Source organism: Lissotriton helveticus, chromosome 2_2 (assembly GCF_964261635.1).
Source record: "Lissotriton helveticus chromosome 2_2, aLisHel1.1, whole genome shotgun sequence".
Lineage (NCBI taxonomy): Eukaryota > Metazoa > Chordata > Amphibia > Caudata > Salamandridae > Lissotriton > Lissotriton helveticus.
Window position 1 is genome coordinate 170,748,766 of NC_136060.1, and position 20,782 is coordinate 170,769,547.

The window sequence follows — 20,782 nt, forward strand, 5'->3', positions numbered from 1 at the left end:
CTTCAAATAGTCACTCTTGAGTCATGGTTTATTTGAATTCTGAGGTATTTTACTGTTTTCTTCCCATTGTAATATATACTGTGTCTTACTTCTGCTCACATAGTGGTAGGCGGGAATAGCTGAGGTGGGGCAGATCGTTCTCTAATCCTTATTAAGGATATAATAACGGGAGATAGTTTCACTGCCGGTATTTTTTATGAACAGTAGTATTTATTTTGCATATAGTGACAGCAGTACATTGCTCTTACCAATTCTTAGGATAAATGGGATCTTTGCCTGAAGATAAGTTGATAAATATGTTGATGGTATACGGTTGTTTTAAGGTCTCGCTAGATCAGGCGCATGTGCTGGTCTGGCGAGACATTTAGTAGTTGCTTTGAAAAGGGCTACCTTGCCAGCCACCAGCTTGCTATCGTGCGCACAAGAGTGCGCATGTCGTTCACAGCTGCCATTTGCCACTCGCTAGTGTGCGCGCGCCGCGACAACCTGCCCCAGCAGAACACTTTTGCTTTCCGAAGTCACTTTCAGGGCCGTGCAAACCACCCCCCACTTCCTCCCTTCCTCACGCGGTGCACAGCTGCCATTTGCCACTCGCCAGTGTGCGCGCGCCGTCACTTTCAGGGCCGCGACAACCCGCCCCAGCAGAACATTTTCGCTTTCCGAAGTCACTTTCAAGGCCGCGCCAACCCCCCCTCTTCCTCTTCCTCTCGTGTGCACACAACTTAAAGTATTTGTGCTCTTTCTCACTGCCACTTCCTGCGCGGGCCGCACTCTGCAGTCAGTCACGCCTGAGCCCTCCTCTTGTCTCTGCCTCCGCCACCTCTGCCTCCGCCGCCGCCGCCTCTGCCTCTGCCGCTACCTCCGCCTCCACCTCCGCCTCCGCCTCTCGTGCGACTTCCAGGGGTTTCCTTTCAATTTTGCCAGAAGGGTTGGTGCCGTTTTTCCCCTCGCCCTCACGAGCCTCCTCTCCAGGCCGCGCCACAACCTCCGCCTCCGCCGCCACCTCCGCCTCCACCTCCACCGCCGCCTCTCGTGCGACTTCCAGGGGTTTCTTTTCAATTTTGCCAGAAGGTTTGGTGCCGTTTTTCCCCTCGCCCTCACGAGCCTCCTCTGCAGGCCGCGCCAAGCGCTTTTTTGGTGTTTAAGCACTCCATGAGTGCTTGTATTTTCAGTCGCTCCGTTGCTCCGGGATCCCTATTGGCTGTGCTTTTCCGTTTTATCCTTAGATCGGCCTTATATAAATATAATTTGTTAAATTAGAATAAATGCATTCAATATGCCTGATGTGCTGCTAGTGACTTATTCCATTGAAACTGGGCAAAATAACATGGCATCTGAGATACTGCTGCATGGCCACGGTTCTAGAAAAATAAATAACACAGATCTGTTGACTGGGGTGAATGTTTGGATTTGTTCTGCAGTCCGTCCATTAATTATGTGTCTTTTGCATTCCAAGGTGGAGACACGTGCACATCAGGCATATTGAATGCATTTATTCTAATTTAACAAATTATATTTAAATAAGGCCGATCTAAGGATAAAACGGAAAAGCACAGCCAATAGGTTTTATGGACTGGCTTTGCCAATGTTTGTGTATCCAAAAAGATGATATTGGTCATAGCCAGTCAGTTATTTTTCTGAAAGATTCCATTATTCTACAGGAACAGCCGAGCAAAGTTTTATTTGTTTATGCAGATTTGCATAAAACAGAATCAGTACACCATGATTACAAAAAAGGTACAGCACAGCATGATGTACGGCAATAGAAGCACTCTGCGAGTAGGGAACATTTTTTCACCTTCCTCCAACTTCCTGCTCTGTTACCTATCTGCATGTCTAACACCAATGCATTCGTTTACTCTTACTACTCCATCAACGTGAAAATGGCTTATGGCATGCACTCCCAATTCAAAATAGTCTCTGGTACAGTTTTATTTCTGCATGGGCCCCCAGCACCCTTCCCCAGAGCTGTATAAATGACGGTCTTCCAGAAATGTGTGCTCTTCATGCGCATTAACTGCCCTTTGTCGTGAGAAGGGGGAGGAGGGTCTCCGAAAGTGACCGATTTCAGGAAATTGGGACGACATACTTCAAGAAGTGTCTAATAGGTCAAAAGATGCCATTAGACCCTCCTGCCCTCCTCCCGATCTAATTGCAATGTATGTGGGACCCCATCCCTAACATTCAATCTACCAGAACTCACCACCCACACTTTCACTGCGTAATCCACTCCCTCTGAAGTCTATACCCTCGCTCCGTGTTGCAACTTGCCTCTTCGTATGACAGGCTTCTTTATTTGGGTACTGTGGAGCTTTTTTTGGGTGAGGGGTGTTAGGATTTTATAGAAAGTCACTGAGAAACATGTATCAAGGTTTTGCATAAATATACCGCTTTTATTTAAATTTCAATCATTGCATAATATTGATGATGCAATAAGCCATAAGGAACACACAGAAACCTCAGAGAAGATTTAATCATGCTCAATATAATGTGTTAGACAATCCATAAGCTATTCTAACCTAATGAAAACTGGTGTAAACTCTTTTGCAGTAAAACCAATAAAAACTATTTCAAAAAACAACTTCGTGCACATTAAAAGTACTTGTTTTTCTTCAGCTTCTCTTTCACACCTTACAAAGATGGTTCAGTAGAGAAATCCTACACACTTGTCACGTAGGCAATATTTATGTATAGATTATTTGCTCGTTCCATACCAACAACTAACAGTAACAGCCCTATTACTACCTCAGAAAGTGAAAGCTCAATAAGGGCCCTAAAAGTAGGGAAAGCTCCGGACCCTGATGGGCTTTTTGGCAAATTTTACAAGTGCTTCTCCTCTACATTGACTCCTCCACTGTTAAATTTGTTTAACAAATTTAGTGACACTGGCCAGATGACAGTAGCAGAGGCTATTATAGCTGTAATTCCCAAAGGGGGGAAGGACCCTACGCTACCTAAAAACTATAGACCGATATCACTAATCAACCTAGACTGCAAAATGTATGCTATGATGCTCGCCCAACGCCTTCAAAAATGATTTCCCAAACTCATTTTTCCGTCACAAGTTGGGTTTTTAAAGAATAGACTATCCAGTGACAATACTCGCATCCTCGCTCATGTCCTAGAGAAAGCCAAACTCACTGACTCACCAACAGTCGCTATTACATTGGATGCAGAGAAGGCTTTTGACAAAGTTGACTGGGCCTACTTGGAAGCAACACTAGACAAATTTAATTTGGGTGAACATTTTAAACGCATGATCGTGGCACTATATTTTAAGCCCTCAGCCAGGGTGAGAGCAGGAGGATACCTCTCATCCTCCTTCAAATTATATCAGGGGACAAGGCAAGGCTGCCCTCTCTCGCCATCTCTATTCCTCTTTGCAATTGAACCTTTCCTCTTCCACCTTAGGAACAATCAACAGATCACAGGAATTTGCTTCAAATAATGCACGGTTAAAATTACTGCTTATGCCGATGACGTGTTAGTTGTCTATGAGAATGCGGAAGCTGCTATCCCTGTACTTATGTCCTCAATTAATGACTTTGCTAGAGTATCTGGCTGCATATTGAATAAAGATAAGACGGAAGTGAAACTCCTGAACAACCTTGGAGGAAAAATAATTATGGGCAACTCTGGTCTCTTATGCCAAACTAAGTGCTTTAAATACCTAGGCTTGGATTTCACGAAAGACCTGATCACCACCCTTCAGACCAACGAGAATGCCATCTTCAAAAAAATCTCTTCGCTGTTAGATGGCTGGTCACCTAAATTCTTAACATGGTGGGAAGAGCAGAGACCTTAAAAATGATGATTACTCCTCTTGTCAACTATCTAGCCAGCATATTACCTATGACGCTTCAAATGATTTCCTATGTAAAATCTATAAGCTTTTTAACACATTCCTGTGGCAAGGTAAGAGACCCAGAATATCTATGAAGAAACTTCAATTACCAAAAGATAAAGGTGCTCTGGGCCTTCCGAACTTCAGGAACTATCAAACTGCATATCTTTGTAAACAGGGATCTGGCTACTTCTGGCTACTTCTGCCAACTGACTACACACCAGTCTGGTTGGACATAGAAAGATCAACCATCAATGATATGCCCTTGCCTGCTCTCCTCACCATGGATATATCCTCCCTTCCTCACTCAAAGTACATTTTGCTCAATACTAAAAGAGCCATGCTACGACTGGAACACCTCTCCGCAATAAAAACGAATAAATCAAACTTGTCCTCTCTCTGGCGCAACCCAAGCTTGAAGATCGAAGGAGGGATGTTCCATTGGGAGCATTGGTCCAAAAATGGCATAAATCTAGTCAAAGACCTCTAAGAGGGAACCTTTCCCTTGACTTTCTCCGCACTTCAGTCTTGCCATGGACCACAACCGATAGATTTTTATAACTTTTTTAAACTAAAATCTCTCCTCACAGGGAACCTTTCCCTTGACTTTCTCCGCACTTCAGTCTCGCCAAGGACTACAACCAATAGATTTTTATAACTTTTTTAAACTAAAATCTCTCCTCACAGCGCGCTCTATCAAACCCTCCGACCCGTCAATACTCTCAAAGTTGTTACAGCTGCTAAAGTCAGGACACACAGTCTCTTAAATAAATAAACTCCTATCACCTCAACCCAGCAAATCTCAAAAGAAATGTGAAGAAAAATGGGAATCAGAGGACAACTCTAGAAATATCCCATTTGACGGGAAAAGATACATATCACCCCCTTCTCTAATAAAATCTCCCCAACACTATCGCAAACCAAAATTAAGTTAATAAATAGGACATATTGGACACCCGAGAGGATTTTTAAACTTAACCTCAGTGTGAGTCCCACCTGTTGGAACTGCAACTCTCACGTCTGTAACCTGCCCCATATGCTTTTCAATTGGCCTACACTAAAAGTATACTGGGATAAGATATATGAATGTACAGGCAAGACTTTCAACGTAACCCCTCCTAGGCAATTTTCCTATGTTCTACTAGGTGCTCTGGACCCTAGGATCGCGAATGTAAATGACCGTTACTTGTTAGATCTTATGCTCACTTTAGCCTGTAAAATTGTTTTAAGCAAGTGGAAAAACTCCAAAGAAGTCTCATTTAAGATGTGGAAAGAATGGTTATCCTTCCTAAGAGGAGCAGACAACGTTGCACTTCAAGCCTCTGCATGGCGTAAATCACACAGGAAAATGTGGAAGTCCCTTAATGCCTTTTCTTTCTCATATGACCCAGTGAAAAACAGACTTATTTCCACATAACGTAATTCTTAATGTAGGCTTTATTTACAATTATATTCCTGTACTGTACTTTTCACTATTACAGTTGTAAAACCTGTACTTGCTTAATACAGTTGTACTGAAGAATACTCTCAGTCCTACTTCTGTGATAAATATGCTTGTCCAACTTCTCCTATACAGTATGTAATTCTTAATGTTTGCGTTATTTGCAATGATATTCCTGTACTGTATTGTACTTAACCGCCTGTACATCACTGCGATGTCAATGGACTCACCATGGAAAGGTACTTGAGGAACCCATTTATTTCGTTTTTTATTATTTATTAGTTATTATTTACTTGTATTCTTTGTATTTTATATTCTTAAGATTTGTGTACATTCTTACTTTCATTCCGATGCATTCCACCATTGTGCTTATCATTTTCATTATATTGTTAACTAATTCATGTTCAGTTCGTAAATTTAATAAAAAAGATTTGAAATAAAATGAATGTGAATCCCAAAGACACACATGCATACCGGATCTTGTGCCTAATCCAATCTCGTTTGCTCATCATTGTTCTAAGATTACAGCGCTGTTGTACAATCGTGAGAGTATCACTTACCCTTCACTTGAATGGGATTTTCTGGAAATTGTGCTTTTTGTCCCATAGTGCTGGAGTCCTGTCCTTGAAAAGAAAATGGAGATATTTTTGGGTCTGAAATATTTCTAGGCTGTACAAGAAGTGCATATCACTACCTAAAGTAAAGCTACAAAGTACAATGGACTCGAAAGATTTAACATCACACACACAGACACAGACACACACAGACACACACAGACACACACAGACAGACACACACAGACACACACAGACACACACAGACAGACACACACAGACACACACAGACACAGACAGACAGACACAGACAGACACAGACAGACAGACACAGACAGACACAGACAGACAGACACAGACAGACACAGACAGACAGACACAGACAGACACAGACAGACACAGACAGACAGACACAGACAGACAGACACAGACAGACAGACACAGACAGACAGACACAGACAGACACAGACAGACACAGACACAGACAGACACAGACAGACACAGACAGACACAGACAGACACAGACAGACACAGACAGACACAGACAGACACAGACAGACACAGACAGACACAGACAGACACAGACAGACACAGACAGACACAGACAGACACAGACAGACACAGACAGACACAGACAGACACAGACAGACACAGACAGACGTGTTCGAGAGTGGGCAGAACTGCTCTTACAAGTAAGATACCATCAGAAATATTGAGAACGCGAATAGAACAAGTTACTTACCTTCGGTAACGCTTTTTCTGGTGGATACAGTATCTACCTTTGAATTCCTCACCTTATGAATATCCCCTGCGCCTGCATTCAGGGAAACTTTTTTCCATGCCGGCGAGGTAGTCACAATGCCATGGCTCCGCACGCGGCTCCGCATGACGTCACTGGAGCCATAAGAGGACCACGTTGGCGTGATGACGTCAGTTCTGCCCATTTTTTCCGTGCCTCCGAGGCGAACAGGCGGACCGACCATAGAGACAATGCATACATAGTACACAGTATTCACATAGATACACAGAGAGTAAAGTGAAATAGGAAAGCAAAAGAAATCAAACATTTCCTATAAGCCTACACAAAGGCAAAACAGAGGTAATACAAAATGACAATATGAAACAACCAAATTAACCAATACCTCTTTTAAGGTATAAAAGGGTGGACAATGGGGAGGCGGCTGAGTCAGTGAGGAATCCACAGGCAGATACTGTATTCACCACAAAAAGCGTTACCTAAGGTAAGTAACTTGTTCTTCTGATGGATACATCTGCCTGTGGATTCCTCACTTTATGAATAGAATCCCACAGCAGTCCAAACCCCGGATGACGGTGTCCATCCTTCTATAACAAAAAGTCTTGCAAAACAGAGCGCGCAAAATGACTGTCCCTCCTCACCTCAGAATCTAAGCAGTAATACTTCGCAAAAGTGTGGAGGGAGGCCCAGCATTACAAATGTCCAACACAGGAACACCTCTGGACAAGGCAGAAGTAGATGATTTAGCCCTGGTGGAATGTGCTCTAATGCCTTCAGGAGGCTCCTTACCAGCCAGAGCGTAGCAAATCTTGATGCACAAGATGACCCACCTCGATAAAGTGCGCTTGTGCACCGCCTTGGCCTTCATGCGTCCAACGTAGCCCACAAAGAGCTGATCCTCCTGTTGCAAGTGCTTCATTCTATCCAGATAGAAACTAACCGCACTGTTAGGATTCAAGCGGTGATGCCTCTCCTCCTCCTTGGAAGGGTGAGGGGAGGATAGAAAGTGGGGAGGGTAATGGACTGCCCTAGATGGAAGGGAGTTACCACTTTAGGTAGAAAAGCAGCCCTGGTCCTGAGAACCAACACTTCAGCATGAATAGTCAGAAAAGGAGGCTTTGAACTCAAAGCCTGAAATTTACTCACCCTCCTGGCCGAGGTGATAGCCACAAGGAAGACCATTTTGAATGACAGCAGGCTCAAAAGGGGAGCCCATTAAGAAAGTTAAAACTAGATTTAAATCCCACTTGGGCATAATGAAGGGAGTGGGCGGAAACATATTAGTAAGCCCCTAATAAATCTTGAAACAATCGGAGATTTAAAAAGAGAGACTGCTGATCAGGCAAACAAAGAAATGTCAATAAAGCAGACAAATATCCTTTATCAGTAGCCACAGCAAAACCCTGCTGCGCCAAATGCAGCGAAAAACAAAGAACATCAGAAAGATGAGCTTTTAAAGGATCAATAGACTTTTGTCCACATCATTTAACAAATCTTGACCACCTGTAGGAGTAGATAGACTTGGTGGAGTGTAGCCTGGCCGATAAAATAACATCCACCACGTCAGGCGGAAGAGAGAAAGAATTCAGGTTACCCATTTCATTCTCCAGGCATCAAGGTGCAAACTCTGGAGGTGGGGGTGTAGAACCTGCCCCTGCGACAGGAGGTCTGCCCTGAGAGGGAGACGGAGCGGAGGGTGCGATGAGAACTGAAGTAGATCGGTGTACCACAATCTTCTTGGCCAATCCGGGGCGATCAATATAACTTGGGCCCGCCCGGTCTTGGCGAATCTTCCTCAGAACTCGAGGAATCATGAGTATGGGAGGAAACACGTAAAGGAGTTGTGAGCTCCAACTCAACTGAAACGCATCCCCCAACGCCCCCGCATCTGAAACTGGAGACTGCAGAATGACAGGCAGTGCGTGAGTGGCAAACAGGTCCACCCGAGGAGTTCCCCACATCCAGAAGATGTGTCGAACTACCTCCGGATGAAGCCTCCACTCGTGATCGGTGGAGAACTGCCGACTTAGACTATCCGCACGCATGTTCAGAACCCCGGCCAGATGATTTGCCATCAAGCAAATCCGATGGTCCTGAGCCCAGCACGAGAGCCGCAATGCCTCATTGCAAAGACAGTACGACCCTACTCCTCCCTGCTTGTTGACGTACCACATCGCGGCAGTGTTGTCCGTCAGGACTTGAACCGACTGAAAGCGAAGGGAAGGGAGAAAGGCCTTGAGCGCCAAACGTATCGCCCACAATTCCAAAAGATTGATATGAAGCAATCTTTCCTCTGGAGATCAAAGACCCTTGATCTCCAGATCCCCCAGATGAGCACCCCACCCTAGGGTGGAGGCATCCGTTTTCACTGTGGCCACCGGTAGAGGAAGATGAATGGGCTTTCCTGGAGACAGATTGCCTACCACGCGTCACCAGCACTGATCCACTGCAGCTTCTCTGGAGATCGTGTCTGACGCCACTGAGATCGCCGTTGTGCTGATACCATTGCCTGCTGAGACACCACTGGAGCGCCCTCATGTGCCAGCATGCTTGGTTGACCAACATAATGCAGGAAGCGAACAGACCAAGCAGGTGAAGGACCTTCAGAACTGGAACAACTGCTCCATTGTGAAACAAGGGAATCATTCCTGAATGTTGAGAATCCTCTACGGCAGCGGAAAGCTCGACACACAGTGGTATCCAGTACTACCCCTATGAACAGGTTGCACTGAGAGGGCACCAGGTGAGATTTGGGCACATTTATCGAAAAACTCAATGTGAACAACAGCTGGGTTGTTACCTGCAGATGACGACGCACCATCTCTGGCGACTTCGCCTTCAGTAGCCAGTCGTCCAGGTAGGGGAAAACCGGGATCCCCGACCTCCTGAGATGGGCAGCCACCACCGCCATCCCCTTGGTGAAGACTTGAGGTGCAGTAGTAAGACCAAACGGAAGAACTGCAAACTGGTAATGTTGCGAACCAACCGTAAAGAGGAAATACTTCCTGTGCGACTTCAGGATTGGGATGTGAAAATACGCAGCCTGCAAGTCGATGGACACCATCCAGTCCTCTTGTTGCAGCACCCGAAGAACATGCGCTAGGGTGAGCATCTTGAACCTCTCCTGCTTGAGAAACAGATTCAAGATTCTGAGATCCAGGATAGGTCGCAACCTGCCATCCTTCTTGGGAATCAGGAAATACTGGGAGTAGCATGCCTGACCCCTTTCCGCTCTGGAACCACATCTATTGCACCTTTTTGTAACAGGACAAGAACCTCCTTCTAAAGGAGAAGTAAATGATCCTCTGTGCAAACCCCTTGGGTAACGAGGAGGGAATTCCCTGAAGGGAAGGGAGTACCCATTTTCTACCAGATCTAAAACCCAAAGGTCCGAAGTGACCAACTTCGAATCCTGTAGAAAATAGGTAAGGCGGCCTCCCACAGGACCTGCATTATCCAGGATGGCAGATCTAGGGCTGCTTTCCTGCATTACCAGGAGGGTTTGGGGAGGTAGAGGAGGAGGAAGGCTGATGCCCCGCTCCACGAAGGCGACCCATGCCTTTACCCCTGTAGGACTTGTACAAGGGGTTTTGTTGCTGTTGCTGCTGCTGTGGCTGACGGAAACCACGAAAGGAAAGACTTTCTGAAGCCACGGTATCTTCTATAGCCATAACCCTTTGCCTGAGTCTGCAGACCCAAGGATATCACTGGGGCCTTACTGTCTTTGAACCTTTGCAGAGCAGAATCAGCTTTCTCTCCAAATAGTCTAGACCCATTAAAAGGTAGATCGAGAAGGGCAGCCAGTATATCAGTAGAAAACCCGGAAGACCTTAACCTCGCATGCCTTCTCGGTGCAAAGGATGAACCCATCACCCTGGCAACCGAATCTGCTGTGTCCAGGCCAGACTGGATGACTTGGCAAGCTGCAGCCTCACTGAAATTTCCCCGATTTTCCTCAGACAATTTTGGAAGAAGTTGTTTGGCAGAGTTCATGAGGGCATGAATGTATCTACCCAACAAACAGGTAGCATTGGTGGACTTCAAAGCCATACTCGCCGATGAGAAGACCTTCTTCGCAGACTGTTCCAACTTCTTGGAATCCCTGTCAGCGGGAGCCTGCAGAAAGGCGCCCGTGGACTGCTTAGAAAATGAAGCCTGCACCACCAAACTCTCAGGAGAAGGATGAGACGAAAGTAACTCAGGATCCGCTGGAGCATGCCTGTACCTTCTGGACACAGACCTTGAAACTGCAGGAGCATAAAGAGGATTGCCCCACACATCAAGGATTGGTTCAGTCAAGGCACCATTGAATGGCAAGAGTGGCTCAACCACAGAGGACGGAGAATGAAGCACCTCTGAGAGCAAATTAGGTTTATACTCAGTCATAGAGAGCTGAAGATCCAAGAGCTCCACATCCTTCCTTATCACTGTATGGTAGGGTACAACTTCCTTCGAGGGGGAAGCTTTCTGTGAAGCAAAGTCCCACTCCGGGGATGTGTCAAGTCCACTTGCCTCACACAAACCCTCAAACATATTGTCTGTATCATAAATTTCGTCGGAGGAGGATCCGCAGTAGCAACTGGCGCCGAACGAATCCAAGAAGGTTCACGGGATAGAGCCGGGGACTGCACATACGGCGTCGACATCCTCGGAGCCGGAAACTGCCAGCACGGCGTCATTGACATGAAGGGAGTCAGAGGATATTGGTGAGGCACACCCAAATTAAATGCCAGAGGAACCATGGGACCTGAAGGTGCACCAGAAGGGTACGAGGGCATGGCAAACACGCCATACATCGAATTAAAAAAATGTGAACCCGGCACCGGAAATTGTGGTTAATGAGCAGGTTCGAGATCCAATCGAGGCACCTCCGGAGTCGGAGCCGCCGGGGCCACAGGCAGACCCGCAGGAGCTGAAGGAGCTTCGTCATCGGCCGGATTCCACAAACATTCCGGAGTCGGAGAAAATCTCGGCGCTGGTGACTGCGCCAGAGTCTCCCTGTACGATGGAGACTGGATCAGAGTCACTTGAGGAGACACTGAAGGTGAAGGAGAGACTAAGTCCTTTTCTCAACGTCGAGGTGCTGGTAAAGGAGACCTCGAAACCACAGCCTTCGACGAACGACACCGATATCCATGTCTCTACTTCTTTGTGTGCTTCCTCTTTGAGTCATGCGAAGTCGACGACCTCAACTTCGAACGTTTTCGACCTCTTTTTTCTTTTCTCACCCTGGCCATGTACAACTTGGCTTCCCGTTCCTTCAAGGCCTTCGGGTTCATTTTTCTACAGCGAGAAAAGCCCTCGACGTCGTGATCTGATAACCATCACAGACAGTCCTCATGAAGTCAGTGATTGAGATATGACATATGACCCCCAAACTCTTTACAGGGCTTGAAACCCGACTTCCTGGGAACAGACATGGCAAAACCACAGAAAGAAACAATCCAAAATACAAAGTATCAAGACGAAAGTATGGAGAGTCCCAGAAAAAGCGTTAGCATTGACAGCGCGGAAAAAAGGGAACTGACGTCATCACGCCGACGTGGTCCTCTTATGGCTCCAGTGACGTCATGCGGAGCCGCGTGCGGAGGGAGCCATGGCATTGTGATGAGCTCGTCAGCGTGGAAAGCTAGGAAAAAATATTCCACGGAATGCTGGCACATGGGATATTCATAAGGTGAGGAATCCACAGGCAGATGTATCCGTCAGAAATTTTGGCTTCTGTAAAAATAGTTATGTGGAAACACATGAAAAGGGTAGTATGAAGTTCCTTTTACTTAAGACATACGCTTTAAGCAGATAAGACAAAAGTATAAATGGTGAAAAGGTGAGAATGTATTGCGCAGAAATCGTACTTATAGAAATTTCATTATGCAAATTTAAATTCCTACCTACTGAAAGGTGCAAGAGGTCAAAAGGAGAATAAATCTATATTACTGTGGAAATCTCTACAACATTTTTCCAAAGTTAAATAAAGAATGCGAAAAATGTGTTTGGAAACATTTACTCCTATGTTTTTTGAACTGACAGATAATTGTTATTCATTCAAAGTTATAAAAAATATTGAGTGCAACAATAATGATCCAATTTTATATAGCATATATTTTATATTGATGCTAAGAATTCAATTGCAGCGTCGAAAATGACTGTTTATCAAACTGATTGAAGGAGATAAAACAAATAATCTATGTATTGAACAACCGCCAGTTTCCAGTGTCCGACCAGAACACTACTTCATGGCGGGCACCCACCATTCAACCCCAGAAGAATGTTCACAGTCAATTTTTTTTTTACACGCTTCTTGCTGAAATGCCATGGTTGTAAGCTGCAGGAACAAGGATCCTGTTCTGTATTGGAAATGATGCCATTTCTTTAGTGATCGGGTGTTATGCATACTCCTAGCGTTTGGATTTAAGGACTTCACCTGGGCACTGTTTCCGAGACCAATGAGAAAGTGCTGTAGTTGTTCCTAAACTGATGTGAGGCTTTGTACATACCAAATAGGAAGGATTAGGAACAGTCCTGAGCAGAAAACATCACTGTGAAAAGCTAGCCTGGTATATGATGTCAACTAATCTAAGTGGGTACCTTGCACCAGTCCAGACAACCCTTAGGGTGATTTAAGAGGTCTTAGAAAGCTCTCTAAGTGGTAGCTGTGGAGAGCAGCCTTCTGGCTTAGTCCACTAGGAGTGTAAAGCCCCTTGTGTTACCAGAATGCAATCTTATAGTACAGATTAAGTGAAAAAGAACCACACAAAGTAGTTACACAAATATTTATTTATTATATAACACTAATAGAAATATCTCCTACCTGGAGATATGCACAATACACATAATACTTTAGCCAAAAAAACACATTAATTAGAAATAAATACACAGTGGCCCCCAGGGGGGGGAACCAAACTATATACTAAGAAAGTGGTATAAGAACAATGACTGGAGTCAAGACAGTGTCGAAAAGACGTAGAAGTGCTGGAGACCCAAGGAACCATCCATGGTAAGTAGATAGGGACCCCCACAGAGAGCGTCTGCGTTTAAGTCGCGGTTGGATTTTTAAAAACTAAGGACCCTTTCCAGTGGACCCTGAAGAAACCCTGTGGAAGACAGAAGGTCGGTGAGCCATATCACCCATGGATACCCTAGTACCCACGTTACCTACACCAGGGAAGTCGGGTGCATATGTGTGAAGTGGTGTCAGAAACCACCGTTGTTTCCAATGGAGGACTTCAGGAAAGTGCCGCTTCTGGAAGAGGAGATAGTGTCCAGTGGAATCCGAAGATGGATTCTTGATGAGAGGTACCTGCAAGCAGGTGGGATCGAGTCTATGTCACTCAGGGTTGACCAGGAGACTTGGAAGATGAATGCCCTCTGATGTCGGGTGTTGCAGGATGCATGACGGTGACCTTTACGCTGCAGCTGAGGAGCAGGCGACGCTGAGGAAGACCAGGAGCAGAGCAGGAGCTGTCCCCTCAAGGACATCGAGCGCTAAGGGTTCGATGTCCAGCGCAAGCACCAACAAGCCTTGGCAAAGACAAGCCTCGCAGGAATCAAAGAAGGAGCAATGTCGGGACCAGCAAAGTCCAGGGGACACACCAAATTCAGGGGAGTTAGGGCCGGCCCCGAGCAAACAGGGGAGCCCAAGAGAAGCAAAGGCAATCGTCAAATGGACCCATAGGCCGGAGGCACAGGAGTCGCAAGAGGACCTCAAGCAGCTGACCAAAAGATGCAGGCCACAATGCGGTGCGGCTGAAGCTTCTGGTCACAGAAGATGCTCGAGGTTGGGGCTACTTGGAGCCCGAAGATCTTCTTGCAAAGAAGTCATTAAACCTTTGCAACTGCAAGTTTATGCGGTACACAGGGGTTCGGTTATTGCAACTCCCAAGAGAAATACTGGCCTCAAACTTGGTGAGAGTGTAGAGCAGGCCACGGGAGCTGTGGAAAACCACCCCCTGTGTTGCAGAGCCGTTCGGAGTACGGAGGAGCTCAGGATCAGCAGACCAGTTGCCTTAGTTGCAGTGCCTGCGAATGCAGGGGAGTGACTCCTTCACTCCAAAGGAGATATTTTCAGGTGTCTGATGCTTCACAGGCCTTGGAAGGTTCCTGTATGATGAACAGGCACAGAAGAGGCAGCAGACTGGGAGGGAGTCGAAGTCAGGCCCAAACGAAGCCCAGAGTGTCGAAGTGCAATGGTATCTGATCTGAATCTTATCCCACAACAAATCTAGGGTTCTACACCCAGGTAAGCCCTTAAGTGCACTTGGGTAAGGGTTGGGAAGATTCAGGGGACCCTCCCATGGGAGGGTATGGACAGAGGGGAGGTTACTCCCATGTCCTTTGTCCAGTTTCGTGCCAGAGCGGGAGCCAAAGGCTCCCAGAACTGATTTGAATTAGACTATGCACAGGGACACCAAATGTGCCCTTCATGCAGATTGAGCGGCGCTGGCAGCACACCTACCCCACCCCAATACACTAAATCCTGTCAGGGAGGTTGTCACACCTCCCTGTGACAGGATGCCTATTGTTCGGCCTTCCCCTGCTCCAGCGTGGCTCAGCAGCAGTAGGGCAGAAATGTGTCTCTGGTCAGTAGCAACCATTTTGTGCTCTCCGGGTCAGGAAGGCAGGTACCAGGAACACAGAGAGCCTAACGGAGGGCTCTTCCAGTGCTTGGAATCATACCTCCACACGGTTTACGGTGTGGGGGTATTATTCCAACATGTTTGATACCAAACATGATAGAATTCATTGCAGCCGTTTTCGAGATGGCCATTGTGTAATTACGCTGTGCCCCTTTATATAGTATATGGCTGCTTCACTGACAACCCGGGAGAATAGAATCTTTAGGAAGCAGGGGTGTCCTGCTCATTCAGGGGCATCCTCTCAGTTAGAACCAAGCACCCAGCCTTCAGAAATGCAAAGGCCTGCTATAGGGGTGACTTATAGGTTTTAAGTGCAGTGACCCTAGACATAGGAAATCTATATCTTTAGTAAGTGGAGCTAGCACCAACTTACACAAGCTGCAATAGCAGGTCTGTAGTTCAATTTTGAATGGTCTCCCATGGGTGGCATAATACATCCTTCAGCCCAGGGGAAACCGCTGGGATACCTATGCCCTGGGTACCTTAGTCCCATATACGAGGGACTGATAAGGGTACCCCAGTATCCAATCTTGGATGTACCCAAGCACGTACAACAATGTAAGGGAGAAAGGAGAAAGACTGGGGTCCTGATTAGCAGGATCCCACTCAGACTAGTAAAAAAACAGCTTAGCACCAGGCAAAAAGTGGGGATAACCACGCAGAAGGATCCTACCTTCCTACAATCACCTTTCTAATACTGATGCTCAATTATTTTGATATTTTAGAAAGTAAATGCATCTTTAGAAATACAACCAGAAGGCTGTATGTTTACCATACATTTCTGGTTCATCTAAGCTAAGTTGCTTTCTGGATGGGACCACTCTTCTTAAAGAACATTGTATGAAAGTAAAAGGTTAACGTATGTATGTATGTATTAATACTTCTAAAGCACTTTGTTAACTCACAAGGTGTCCTGACCTGACCTGGGCTAAAGAACAGAGAATAACTACTGTCACAGGTAGTTAGAGAGGATTCAAGTTTTTCAGAGCTTTTGCAAAGGCAACAATTGATTTAAAGACCGAAGGTAGAGCAGTAGAGAGTTTTAGAGTCTAGCTACCACAACTAAAATGGCCCTACCCTCCGACTGTTGTGTGTCAATTTAGATTCCGTATATAGATTTCCCGATTCATGCCCTTATATAGGTACAATTCACTTTGCCCTTATTTAGGCATAGAAATCCAGCCCTTATTTAGGCATTGCTCATGCTAACCAAATACAGGCATGGTCAACTACATCCGATAATCTTCTCCAAGAACTCATTTATTATGCATGAACATCTATTCTTTAGGGGTTCATTCATGACGTTCTTTTGCCCGACTTGTACGCCAATACTGGCATTCCTAAACACCTTAAAGGTATAAATATACCTTCACTTGCTATGGCAAGGCACGGAGCGGTTCAGCTACCTACTTGCATGACGCGGCTCGTCACAGCAAGTCCCGAAGGAGGTCAACTCCCCAACTGACGCACTGACCAGACACCATCATCCTACTCGCCGAGAATCCAGCTCCAGTGTTTTTGACCCCCCCCTTGCAGGGTGTTAGAGATCGAGTCCCGGGAAAGAGATACCAACCTCTCTCATTCTAAGGTATGGAGCTGATTAGAACCTAGAAAAACTTTTGGCAATTCTTGGTACAACTAAACTAAACTGTAGCTAAGCAGCACCTACTTCTGCCCTCGTACTATACCTAGGTTAGGTACACTGGGGTAGGATTATTTTAGAAGCACCAGTTCAGTATTTTATCCTGTGCTATTTCTGTATGTGTTTTATATATGTCATAGCTAAAGACCATGCTATTGTAGTATTATTTTATAGTACTGCTAACGCTATTCGTATTATACTTCGCATTTGGTCTTACGATTGTAGCAGTTGATATCTCTTGCATGACAAATAAGACTGTTCAATAGGAGGAGCCAAGATGGCGACCGGAGCAGACCTGTAGGCTCCCGGCTCCGCCAGTCCTTTTCAGCCGTACCGATATCCTGATTCTGATCCTGGCGGAATTGACGGCAGAGTGGGTGCGATGCGGCGCTGATCCCGGCGGTGCTTTCCCGGACCCTCGACCTGCCCGGCAGCCGGAGATAGCCACTTGCCAGTCCGTAGCCCTGGACCCCGCTTGTACGGGCTCGTCCTGCCGTCCCTCGGAGACCTGCTGTCGGCCGGAGTGCTCCGTCGGCGCTGGCTGCTGGACCACCGGCGTGACCCTTGAGAGGCGCTGCCTGAGCCCACCCACCTGAAGGGATTCATAGCGGGCGGAGGGACGGCGACGCTCACGAAGCTGATTACCCCATCGGAACGGCGCCTTTGTTTGAGGCTGAAGGTACGGGGTGAAGATTGCCCGGCCATGTTGGATTGCCCGGGACTGCCTGACCCCATGCCTCTCTATCCGGGATTGTCAGGGGGCGCCTAACCTGCACTGCGTGTCTCCCTGGCACGGCACATACCCCCCCGCCAGCATTGAAAGGGCGTATACTAGTGCTTTACTTATCCTGGTGACCGTCCCGGGGGTTTTGCCATAATGGCTTTGTGTGCTGACATGTTTTGTGGGGAGATGCGCCCGTCCTCGCCAGTGACCTGTGCTGCCCCGCCTGTCGGTGAGCCCGAGGTTCGAGAGATTCCCCCGGGACCTGTGGGACAGCCTATATTCTCTCTTGGCACCGTTCTGTCCGCTCTGTGCGACCTCCGGGCGAAGATGCACTGCTGCTACGGAAGATTGGGAGGCAAGCTAGATGACATGGCGTCTGCGCTGCGGTGGGACAATATCGATCTGGTTCCGCAAAGCTGCCGCCTGCCCCCGCCTACACTGCACGAGGACACGGCGCTTTCTCCGGCCTGTTGGACACCTGAGCCCGCTTCCTATTTTGTTGGCACCCAAGATCGCCCGCCTGACGGCTCCACCCGGGATACTTTGTTTTCCCTTACAGTGAAGAGTGATACATTGTGGCTGGACTTATTATCGTGTGCGCCTCGGGATCTATCTGTGGCATTGCTGGTTCTACCGTCTGCTCCTGTGTTGTGCCCCCTGACTTTGCTGCCTACAAACTCGTGTACTCCTGGTGTCTCTGTGGAACTTTCTGCTACATTCGACGGATTTCCTGGTGACTCTTTGCGGCCATTTTGCGCTCCCATATTGCTTTCGTTCTGTCTCTCGACATTTTGTTTCTTTGTTCTGCGGTGGGTGGGCCTCTCTGGGGAAGCGCATCTGGGGGTGTATCCACGTTCGGGCCAGGGCTAGGCTGCCTTTCCTGTTATCGGCTTCTTGGCTGGTTGACCGGGGTCTGGGATTGGTTTTTTCTTTGCATCAAGATTATTTGACCGCTGTGAATTGCTGTTTCACCTTTTCTCCCCGGCCATATTGACTCTTTGTATCCGAAGGGATGGGTTTCCCTGGGGGGTTGTCTGCAGGGTTGCATTCACGATTGGGATAGGGCTAGGCTGCTTTTCTTTGCCATCGACTACCCGGCTGGCGAGAACGGGAATGGGACTGTTTTGTACATGCCTCGAGCGCGCACTGCGTGATGACTTTCTCCGCCTGTATTAGTGTTGCTATTTGCTACTGTACTGGGTGTTCAGGGAGGAAGGTTTTGTGGACTGCGATCTTCCTACCCCAGCCCTACTACTATGTCTCTTGCCCTGGGCGGCCAACAACCTCGCCCTCAGCATTCATGGAGCCGTTGCTACAATGACTGGTTATCCTGGCCGACTGCGCCTATTCTGTGATGTTATCGATTAATTGTACTTTGCAACGCACTGATGCTTTGAATGCGCAGCTCCTTTGCTTGATGGCGCTGTTTGGGAACGGTGGCGTCCATTTTGTCTAGGACCATCTCCTTTATGTTGAGTACGGCCATTTGGTCTCTTTGTTTTCAGTGGGGGCGGGCCCTCTGAGGGAGTCATGTTCTGGGATACGGTTGCGGACGGGCCAGGGCTAGGGGGCATTTTTTCTACGGCCATGTGCTTGATTGGCGGGTGGGATTCGGGCTGGGGCGCTTTTTCATTGTGTGTCGCTGTCCTCTGTGCTGACTTTCCCCACTCTCTCGTGTGCATAGGGCTGTCCTGTTGTGTTCGGGGTGGACGATTTACTTGTGGCCGGGGTGACCGAGAGCATATAGACTTGGCCCTGGGGGACCCAGTTTGCACGACATTTTATTATGTTTCTTGCGTTGAATGTGCTGATTTTCCCCACTTCAGTTTGTAATTGCTATGTCATGTTCTTTATTCTTGCTGATGGGGGGGCGTACTTTGTGCTGGCCGGGGATCTGAGTGTGACTGATTCTGCCATTCTTTTGTACCTATCTCTTCCGCATCTACTGCTCTGCACGGCGTGACGGTTTTGTATGGCTGGGAGTCCGGGAGATCTGGTATTGGGTGGGCTCCTCCCCACCTTCTCTTTTTCTGGGAGTTGTGGATTGGTTTATTCTTTTCTCACTCCCTATATTTCAAGTGTGAGGGGTTCTCTTTCCTTTTTCTTCACTTTTCTTTTTCTTCCCTTTTTTCTTGCTCTATATTTCGGGTTCTTTAATGGGCGACAGACACTTTGCCGGGGGGGGGGGTAGGCCGTAGCCTCCGCATTGGTGTAGGGTGGGGGGAGGGTTTTATTTTTCGTTTAGTTTCTATGGGCCTTATTTTTCTATGTTTCTGCGCTTTCTTGCTCTGTTTCTGTACTGGGTCCGCGGTAGGGGTTGACGGGGAGGGGGTGGCGCTGTAGGTGGGGCGTAAATGCTGGCTAATTATCTTGTTGTTTTACTTTGCACCGCCATACTGTCTGTGGTCTTATTTTCCGTTGTTGTTCTCAATGATGATGCCACCTGCCTATGTTGTGATTCTAATGTGTGGACTCAGTTCCCCTTATCTCTTATTCTTTACTGATTTTTGTTTAGATTGGGAACGAACTTAAAATTAACCTTTAATGCTCCTGTTCCTCGGTGACATGATTCTATTCAGTGTAACGTTTATTAATTGTTGCTATGTCATCTGCTGCCGCTGAGGAAATGTATTGCTTGCGATTGTGCTTCAAAGTGTCGTGGCCGGCCTGACGGTTGTGGGCCCGTATTTGTTCTTTTTCGTGCACAATAAAGGTTTTCAAAAAAAAAAAAAAAAAAAAGACTGTTCAATAAACCCTTTTATTGAAACGCCTGTCTCTCTATTTCTGTGCAACTCTGTAGAAACGAAGCATGCACGATTGACTGAGTGAAACTATAATCTATTGTTTCCAAGACTCTGAAGATATTGTTCTGACTCTAAGGGAAACAAAGTTGTCATGTTTATGCGGTTGTCAGAAACTAATCCCTTCTTGTTCATTCGAGAAGTTTCTAGTGACCTCTGAGTTAGCTGACACACACAAGTAATTAAGTTTAATGTACTCGATAGAGACATACTGACCTCAGTCCTATGTCAAATCTATAGTGTATATTATTTTCAATGCGCACAGCCTATCAGGGATATAGGAACTATACTACATGGCGCCCAACGGTTAGGTAAGGCACTAATTTAACGATTGATAATGAAGTAACTCAGTTGTGCTTTTCTCAGTGACCCTCTACTCATAA

At 46.8% G+C, this 20,782-nt stretch overlaps 1 protein-coding gene across 2 annotated transcripts in view; it reads right to left on the reverse strand.

Moving 5' to 3' along the window:
* Positions 1-20,782, reverse strand: part of SLC30A9 (solute carrier family 30 member 9) — a 680,727-nt gene that overhangs the window by 510,427 nt on the left and 149,518 nt on the right. For both annotated transcript variants that reach the window (XM_078678253.1, XM_078678252.1), the window contains exon 3: positions 5,846-5,908. In XM_078678253.1, coding sequence (XP_078534379.1) covers positions 5,846-5,908 — 63 coding nt within the window. The remainder of the gene's footprint in view (positions 1-5,845; positions 5,909-20,782) is intronic.